Source organism: Ipomoea nil, unplaced genomic scaffold (assembly GCF_001879475.1).
Source record: "Ipomoea nil cultivar Tokyo-kokei standard unplaced genomic scaffold, Asagao_1.1 scaffold0805, whole genome shotgun sequence".
Classification (NCBI taxonomy): Eukaryota; Viridiplantae; Streptophyta; class Magnoliopsida; order Solanales; family Convolvulaceae; genus Ipomoea; species Ipomoea nil.
The window spans coordinates 3560783-3570454 of NW_017617233.1; the positions used below are offsets into that span (position 1 = coordinate 3560783).

At 35.8% G+C, this 9672-nt stretch overlaps 2 protein-coding genes across 2 annotated transcripts; one reads left to right on the plus strand and one right to left on the minus strand.

Moving 5' to 3' along the window:
- The first annotated feature begins 4171 nt into the window (after positions 1 to 4171).
- LOC109177855 lies at positions 4172 to 5954 on the plus strand. The gene is made up of 3 exons (XM_019327327.1): positions 4172 to 4814; positions 5230 to 5415; positions 5504 to 5954. The coding sequence occupies exons 1-3, from the start codon at positions 4332 to 4334 to the stop codon at positions 5786 to 5788; spliced, it is 954 nt and encodes a 317-aa protein (XP_019182872.1). The 5' UTR covers positions 4172 to 4331; the 3' UTR covers positions 5789 to 5954.
- Positions 5955 to 7391: 1437 nt separating this feature from the next.
- Positions 7392 to 8681, minus strand: LOC109177854 (mitogen-activated protein kinase kinase kinase NPK1-like). The gene has a single exon (XM_019327326.1). The coding sequence runs from the start codon at positions 8588 to 8590 to the stop codon at positions 7562 to 7564; it is 1029 nt and encodes a 342-aa protein (XP_019182871.1). The 5' UTR covers positions 8591 to 8681; the 3' UTR covers positions 7392 to 7561.
- Positions 8682 to 9672: the final 991 nt, after the last annotated feature.

Below are 9672 nucleotides of genomic sequence, written 5' to 3' on the forward strand. Positions count from 1 at the left end.
CAACATATATGTATTGATATATATACTCTGTAATCATTCAACACACACGCATATATATATATATATATATATATATATATATATATATATATATATATATATATATATATATTACTCTGATTAAATAATAATAATAATAATAATAATAATAATGATAAAAAAAGAAAGATTGATTACCTTGGATGATTAAAACACAAGGGTGATGAGTGTTGTTTGTCTCTCACATTGATGAACACAGTAAAGAACTGGAGAGAGAATAATATTTAGGAAAATACAAGGTAAAGAACTAAAAGAGGATAAGAGTATTTAGATATTAGGATTCTGATTAAAGAATGGTAAATGGTGTCATTTTTATAAATTAATAAAGATAAAAAAAAAATGTTAAAAGTCTTTAACTTATTTTGAAACGCTATTTGGAGGAGCGTTTCAAAATAAACTATAAACTATTATTTTAAAGTTTACATATTTTACCAAACAGCGCTATAGCTTATTTGTAAGCTACAAATAAGTTATAAGTTCTAAAAAAAAAAAAAAAAATCTCTACCAAACAGAGCTGATCTCTTTCCTCTCTCCATTTGTTGTAAGTGTTTGAGTTCTAACCTCTACCTAGTTTAGATGTACAAACATAGAGATACTGAATTATTAATTCTATGCCAAATGTTAGAGCAACCACAGTAGTTGTAGATTTTTATGAGTTTTATGCAGGCCATGTAGAAGAGAGAAGCAAGTAGGAAGAGAATAAAGGAAAAAAAGAAAGAAAAAGAAACAATAAATTCAGACAGTAAAAAAAAAAATATATATATATATATATATATATATATATATATATATATATATATATATATATATATATATATATAAATTAAAGGCATTACGCACCAAAGGTGCAAGCGCCTTCTGGGCATACACGCAGTAATCTGCGCAAGTTTTTCCTTTCCCCCTAAAAGTGGACCCACCTAGAAACCATATTTGCTGGAGAAAAATCTAGTCAAAAACATCCTTTCTCATTAGAAAAAAATTAATTTCTAATTTTTTTTTCCTCAAGAACCGAGCAAAAACCACTATTGTGATTACTCTTAACATAAAAGTTACTAAAGCATAACAAAGCAAGTTCCATATAGCTACATACATCACATATATGACACCACAATTTGTCTAATATTCAATTTGATCCTTTTGACACGTATGTAGCTATATCATTATTATTTTCTTACACTCTAAAGTAAGTTTGATGTCAATTCTATGAAAGTGCAATCTTTGTACTATTTTCAATGCAATAGCTCCATTTGCTTATTCTTAATATTAGATTGTATAGTAGTTGGATATGTTTTATGAGGTTTTTATTTTATGAGAATTTTATGGGTGTGAAATGCCTAAATGCCTAAATTTTAAACTAGATTTCATGGCAACTCCAATGAAGGATTGAGTTGACTGAAATTTTAATAGTCATAAGACTAGTTTAAGTGCTTTCAAAAAAGTTTAAGTGAAATTAAAATTCAAGTAATGACAAAATTAAGATATAGTAATAGTAAAAAGAGCATTGTAAGAATTAATTATTTAAAAATGAAATAGTTAATCTGTAGAAGTTAATAGGTTGTTGTTGAGTAAGATGGAGTGATATACTCATATAGAAATATATTTTTTTTTGGTAGGGATACTCATATAGAAATTAGAATCATACTTGACACCCTTACATAAATCACTTCTTATTAATTGGTGTATTACTCTTTTATTGATCGATCAATTTACTAATAGTCCATGAAAATAAAATGTAAAAAAAAAAAAAAAAAAAAAAAAAAAAAAAAAAAAAAAACTAGATAGTGAATAATTGGGAATGATAATTATAGGTATGAAAAGGATTGTTTTCAAATTAACTCATGATTCATTGTTATTTGGTGCCGTGACTCAATTGAGATAAAAAAAAAAAAAAATTGAGTGTAATCCAGTGTTTCCACCATTATATTGAACAGAATGATCAAACTCTTGACTTTTAGTCAAAGATTTATTGATAAATCACTTCTATTCAATCACATCCCAAATTACTCAATTGAGATAATTAGTAAGGCTAATTAATGAATTTAGCTAAATTAAAAAAACGCTGATAAACACTTTGTGCTCAGATGACATGTAATGACTCTTTCATATGGGAGGTTATGAGATCGAGTCTCAGTGAAAGCGGTGTTGATATATGAACATACGCTAAATCCGCCATTGATTTTGTGAGCTTAATTGTAGAATTAACCTTTGGAGGTGTGACATACGGGTAGACATAAGATTTGTTTGGCGTTGGGTAGGATTTAGGAAGAGTGAGGACAAAATCAGCGCTTCTGGTGGACCCCATTTCCTAGCTGGCATAGTTGGCCTGTGTCTAATGCTGACAACCATGCATGCATCCCCTCCTCCGTTCACACTGCCGCTCCTGGAAACACACCGACCCTCGTTCCGGAATAAAGAGAGCCAAAATTTTTTAAATCTATAAGTATTATATTAATATTAATTATGCAAAATAGGAAAATATTTTAGTGTTCTCCACTCAAACCCAACTTAAGAAAAGTACGTCATAAACTCGTCCCGGAGTTTAGTATAGTTAGTTACTCGTTTGACTTAAAGATTATGATGAAAAGTTGTTGGGAAGTCATTCTAAAAGAAAATAACTTTTTGACTTACTAATTGTCCCATATTAGTTTGAGAACCTCTATTTTTCCCACCATATAATAGATAACCTCTCAAGTCTCAAGGCCTTTCAAAGCCTTATGGGGAGGGAAGAAAGGAGAACCAGGTGTATGCCGCCACCGCTGTCCGCGAGGTGATTTGTTCAAACACATTACCCACAGTTTTGTGGCCGCAGATATTTCACAGATTGCACTGTCTAAACACGACACAAACTTTCCAGCTTCATTCTTCTTCGTTCCATGCAGCCTGCGTTCGCTTCCTGTGTTCTTTGACATTGTTCTACATATACAACATGTATGAAAAAATGAGTGATTATTATCAACTCTTTTTTAATCAAATCTGTCATATATGATTTTTTAGGCACGTATGGGTCGAGGCCAAGATCAAAGGGTCTTTTTTTTTTTTTTTGTACTCGTTGAAGTAAAGTTTTAGGGTGTTTAATTTGGTCGAATGAACTTAATTAAGCTAGTTTTGTAGGCACCAAAGGGTTGTAATTAAGGAGATTTTAGACATTTTATATTTAATACTTTCATTCTTATATTATTAATATAAATAGTGTTGGATAGATATGATGGTGCGACCACCTTGGTATTTGTTATTGAGTTGGTGGAAAGTTGGAGACCTTTTACTCCATCATTAACAAGCAAAATGAAACTGATGAAGAATTGATGTAAAGCTAGCAAATAAGTGAAATAACATAAAACTTTATTTAAAAAAAAAATAAAGGCAACGCGGCTTAACTTATTCTCCGGAGCACATGTATGGAATACAACTAATAATACTAATTAACAAATTACCAACTGGCATTTCCAGCTAAATATAGTAAAATTTCTCTACCTAATGTTTACTCATGCCTCAATTAAATAAAACCCGCACGCAACCATCTAGTCAACATTAACAATAAAAGCTCCCGCATGGGAAGTTAAGTGGTGGTCACAAAGTTAAAGTTTGGAAACAATAATTCAAGATCGAATTTTACTAGCGATAATATGGGAGTAACTTTTTAAAGTGATGAGGGTTTTTTGTGCATAATAAATAAAAATTTAACTTCTGTGTTCAGATAATTTACATTCTTTCAGATACTCTGTCGTATCAGAGGATTGAAGCCCTTGGGGTTGGGGATTCAACCTTTAGGAAACAACATTAACAATAAAAGTTAACACGGGTAGCCAGTTAGTTCCTACTTCCTACGTGACAAATTATGGGCAATAATACCTAACCGAACCCTAACATGGTGAGAGTTACATTCAATGTTGTAGACTTCTTATGGACACTTTGGTCCTCCCTACTAATGGATCAGTGAATCACCCTAATTTACCATATTCACAAATTCAGTTGAGTTGCAATCAGTGTTGAAAAAGATGCTAAGCGCCTGATTTTTAAATTTGACACGACCGAGCGCCGCCTAACGTCTAGGTGTTATTTTTGCAACACTGGTTGCGGTGTGGGTCCAAGACTAGGGATTTTGCCATTGTGGACAACATTAACAATTAAACGAAGAAGACCGGAACATGGTCTACGTTGGACTTTGTAAATTCATTAGCAGATCGAACTCACAACATTGACCTCAGATCTGCTCTCTCTCTCTCTCTCTCTCTGTTCTGTTCTTTTCATCAAGATTTCTGCACTTCATTGATTGACGGGGAAGAAGGTGCAAAATGTCGTCGACGCATCATACCAAGACGGATTCAGAAGTGACGAGCTTAGCTCCTTCATCGCCGAACCGGGCGGTCTACTACGTGCAGAGCCCGTCGAGAGATTCCCATGACGGCGAGAAGACCACCAACTCCTTCCACTCCACCCCCATCCTCAGCCCAATGGGCTCTCCGGGCCGCGCCTCCCGGGACTCCTCCTCCACCAGATTCTCCGGTTCGCTCAAACCCGGCTCCCAGAAGTCCAGCAGTGGGTCCCGGTCAAATAGCCGGCGCCACCACCACCACCACCGCAAAGACGAGAAGCAGTGGAAGGAATTTGACGCCATAGAAGAAGAGGGACTTCTTGATGAGGGCCATAGCCGGAAGGGCATCCCTCGCCGCTGCTATTTTCCGATGTTCGTCGTCGGCTTCTTCCTGCTCTTCGGCTTCTTCTCTTTGATCCTGTGGGGTGCTAGCCGGAATCAGAAACCCGTAGTCACCATGAAGGTAATTAAGCTCCATTCATTTCCCCTTATAGATCCAATGGTTAAAGATTTAATACTCATTCATTCTTAAATTCATCAAATTCTTACACACCCGGAGTTTCTATAATGTCATCAAAAATTTAGAAAACTAGGTCAATTTTTTCATGTGACCCTAATCAGCAAAAGATCACATCAATGTAAAGTAGTTTAAGTTATCTGATCAGCTCAAATTAAAGAAGGGCAATAGACCTTTGTCAATGGGGCTAATTTGACTTGATTGTCTCATTATACTAGTTTAGGTTATCTGATCAGTTCAAATCAAGAATGATAATAGACGATTTAGACGTTGGACTTGTACTTTTTTGAATATCAATTACTTTGATCCTTGTGAATATTAATTAGTCTGACCAATTTGGCTGGGTTGTCGCATTTTGCAGAGCATTTCATTTGATGAATTTGTGGTTCAAGCGGGGATGGATCACTCCGGCGTTGCGACGGAGATGGTGTCCATGAACTCCACCGTGAAGCTTGTGTTCCGGAACAAAGGCACATTTTTTGGGATGCACGTGACGTCAACGCCGTTAGATCTCTCATTCTCCGAGCTCCCCGTCGCCACCGGAACAGTAACCTAGCTACAACCCTAAAACTTTCCGTCCATTTTTTTACACAGAAACGATCTGAACTTGACGTTTTGTTGATATTCCTTGTCAGATTAACAAGTTCTATCAATCAAGAAAGAGCCAGAGGACGTTGACGGTGACGTTAAGGGGGAAGGGAATCCCGTTGTACGGCGGGGGAGCTGACTTGAACAGCATGAATGGAAAGCCGACGGCGCCGGTGCCGTTGACCCTGGGTTTCACGGTGCGAGCGAGGGCTTACGTATTGGGCCGGCTCGTGAAGCCCAAGTTCTATAGAGAAGTCCGCTGCTCGGTTATTATGGACCCAAAGAAGATGAACAAGGCACTGCAGTTGAAGAACAATTGCACTTACAGATAATTTCTTCACCTACTTGTGTAATATAGGAATGATAGTGGGGGCAAAAATAAAACTGGAGGGTGTTTTTTTTTTTTTTTTTTTTTTTTTTTGAAATTTTTATGATGTTTATTTAATTTTTTAAAGAATTATGGAGGACTACTTAATTAAATTGGAAATTTTGGATGCACTTGTGGATGAGTTATTAAATTCTTTTATACCTCTTTCTTTTTTTATTATTATTTTTATTTTTAAACTCAATTTGATTTTTTTTTTCGAGTGATTAGAGAAACTTGTAGTCACTATTTGAAGATGTACATTGGGTAAATCTTGCTTTGTAACTCTAGCCGACAAACGATCAACATGAGATAAACTAATTTAAACCCGCACGGATTTAGCTCACTAGTTCAGTAAACTATATTTAGAAAAAGAGACCAAGGTTATTCGAACTTCGGCAATGACAGTGTGGAAATTATGCCCAAAGTGGGCAAATCCCTTGTATGTTACCGTAATTTACATCCTCCCAAATGTTCTGTAAGACCAAGGTGAGGGGGCCCTTGGGGTTGGAAATTCAACATTTTCGAAGAAGGAAAGAAGAGATAAACCAATTTAAGTTACCTATAATCGGTCAACTAAAATTAAGAACGCCAATAGGTTATTCCCGCATGGAGTTGAAGTCAAATTTTGATCAAACCCTATTCAATGAATTCTCTCAACAATTAAATATATTATGTGGGAGTTGTATTTACCTTGTGAACTTTAAAATATTTCCTTTATTAGTCCAAAGACCATGCAAAAAGTACTAGTTAGTTGGGAATCCAAGTTAACTTGTATGTATAATAATAATAAGAAGAAACAGACTAACATATTGAGCTTAAAGTTAATATCAAAATTATTTAAATTTAACCAGAAAAGAAAAAGATGATATATATATATATATATATATATATATATATATATATATCGTACGAGGGGTAGAATGCAACTGATATATATAACGGAAAATGGATTTCAAAATTTGTGTTAAAAAAGATCTCAATTGGTATTGTAAAGATAACGGCCCGAGAAAATGACCAATAGAGGGACATTAGGTGCCCTTTAGAGTGAAAAAGCATTAAAGGATGATCGGGTAGACTTGCCTATCTCGAGAGTTATCATTTATCAACGATGAGAACTATATGTACTAACTAGGCTACACGGTACTCATGATCAAAAAAATGATAAGCCGTCTTTTATGAATTATGAAAAATTATCAATTTCTTAGTCTATATCAAGTTAAAGTGAGCAAGAAGGTATGTATGGGTTGTAGGAGATGAGCAAGTTGTAACACCCGGACAATATTCTTACGAGATTCCGAGATTTGCTACGCCACTTAGAATTTTTTAACACTTGTACATATCATCCCTTAGTTTGTAGAATAGTTTGGAAGCATATACATAGCACTAGAAGATGTAGGGATACTTTAGAATATTTCTAAAACATTAGGGAATCCTCTTAGTTTTGTAGAGAGTTGGAGAATTCTAGAGAACAAATCTTAATCATAGGATCAAATCAATCTCCACCATCCATTGAGGAGATGCTCGAGATGTTAAAAGGGAAACGAGTCCATGACAAAGTGCCAAAAGCATTTATGATAACACCATTTCATCTTTCATGCATACTCAATTCCCTCAATATGTTATGTACATTAAAATCAAAAATCAAAAAATCTTCCTAATCAAATTTAATCAGGAAAACTGAATAAGGAATGAGTTGCACATAAAAAATCTTTTTAAGCCCTGAATTTTGAAGGTGCCATCACCTAACGCTGATCCAACTGTCACCATCTTCAGACCAGATGGGTAGGTTATCACTAACTAGTCCCGGCAGCCTCTCCGCCGGCGATTTGGAACGAGAATATTCCGGCTCCGGCGAGGGCAGAATTGTCAGACACGATTCAAGGAGCTCTGCTTCAGATACCCAATCCTGGAAATCAAATGGGCATCTTGGAGAATTTGACGGAGAAGAAAGCTCATCATCATCATGATCCGCCACGAATGGGTGACTCAAAAGCATCTCCGCCGTCCATCTTGTTCTTGGATCCTTTACAAAACATTTTCCGAGGAAATCTTTCCCTTCCTCCGATAGCTTGCCGGGGATTTCCGGCACTTCCTCCCCAACCCCAATTCTCATCAACAGTCCCACAGCATCTGAACATTTCCACACCGGAGCTCCGGTGACCATTTCCGCCACCGCACATCCAAGAGCCCATATATCCGCCGCTGTCCCCTGTTCCCCTCCGGCGACCATTTCCGGCGACATATACATCGGAGTTCCCCTCAATTCAAATCCCGAATTCCTCACTCCCTCCCGGTCCCTCTTAGCCAACCCGAAATCTGCGATCCTAACTCCACCATCGTCGCCCAAAAGAATGTTCTGAAGCTTAATATCACAGTGAACATACCCACTCTTATGAACAAAGGTTAGCCCTCTAACCAACCCTTTAGCATACCTCCGAGCTTCGAATTCCGACAACCTGCGATCGTCGGAATTCTTAACCTTGTCGGCTAAACTCCCCTGAGAAGCAAACTCCAACAACACATTGTACAATTTCTCCCCCTTCTCAACGCTATACCCGCCGCCAAAACACCGGATAATCTCCGGACAACCTTGGAGCTCCTCCAACACAATTCTCTCGTTCAACAAAGAAGCGGCGCTCGACGCCAAGCAAGACTTGACAACCATCGCCGCCGGTGGAACGGCGGCGCTGGTCTGACTTGCCGGCACTGCCAAGCTCACTTTGCCGAAACTCCCATGGCCGATCATTTCGCCACGAACCCAATCCATGGCGATTGGTGGGGATGGAAAGATTGATTGAACAGAGAATTTTTGGGTTTTCCGATGATTAAAGAAATGGAAAGTCACGAATTCACTGTTGAGTTTGATTCACATCGAGTGGAATTTATACAGCAGGGGCGGAGGCTATTTATCCCATCCCAGCACGTGATCTGGAGAGGATTTTGTTCTTCATAACGTACAACGTCACTTTTCGCAAACGTGGGAATAATTAAAAATTACCTATTTTTAACACATATCAAATCTGTGAATATGATTGGGCCGGGTAATAATTATAGATACGATTATTTATACAAAATATTACTCCCGTATCGTGAAGTGGATTTTATATATATACGATGTATCATTTTAATTACAGTTCAGTTTCTTTTGATAATATTACTATATTTTCTACTTTCATTTTTTCCTTATATTAATACTAAACTATCATTTTAATTCTACTATAGTTTCATTTGATAATATACATTAGGAATAAGGTTCAAATTGGCCACTGAACCTAACTTGAAAATGCAATCAGGTCACTGAGCACTCCAAATGTATGCAGTTTTACCTGATAGCAGGTGTTACCATCCATTTCAGCAGGTTACTTGCTTACGTGGCAGTTGAGTTGGCATTTTAAATAATTTTTAGTAATAATTTTTTTAAAGAAATTTAAAATTAAAAAAAATTGGATGAATTTATTTCTATTATCATAAATATTACTTCCACCGTCTCATTTTATGTGTTTGGTTAAGTTAACGAGGCTTGATTGAAATTATTTTTAATTCAATTTTTCATAATATTAAATTTACTATTAGTATAAAAAAATTTATATATTTACGAACTACACTAAAAGTACAATTAAACACAAAAAATCAAATTTAAAAATAAGTACAAAATACTAAAGAAAATAAACAGAGAAGAAAGAGTTATTTTGATCAATGAATAATAAGTAGGACTGATAAAATGGGACAGAGGAAGTATTATACTAACACTAAACTTAATGTTATGAAAAATTGAATTAAAAATAATTTCAGTCAAACCTCGTTAATTGAACCAAACACATAAAATGGGATGGAGGGAGTAATATTTAT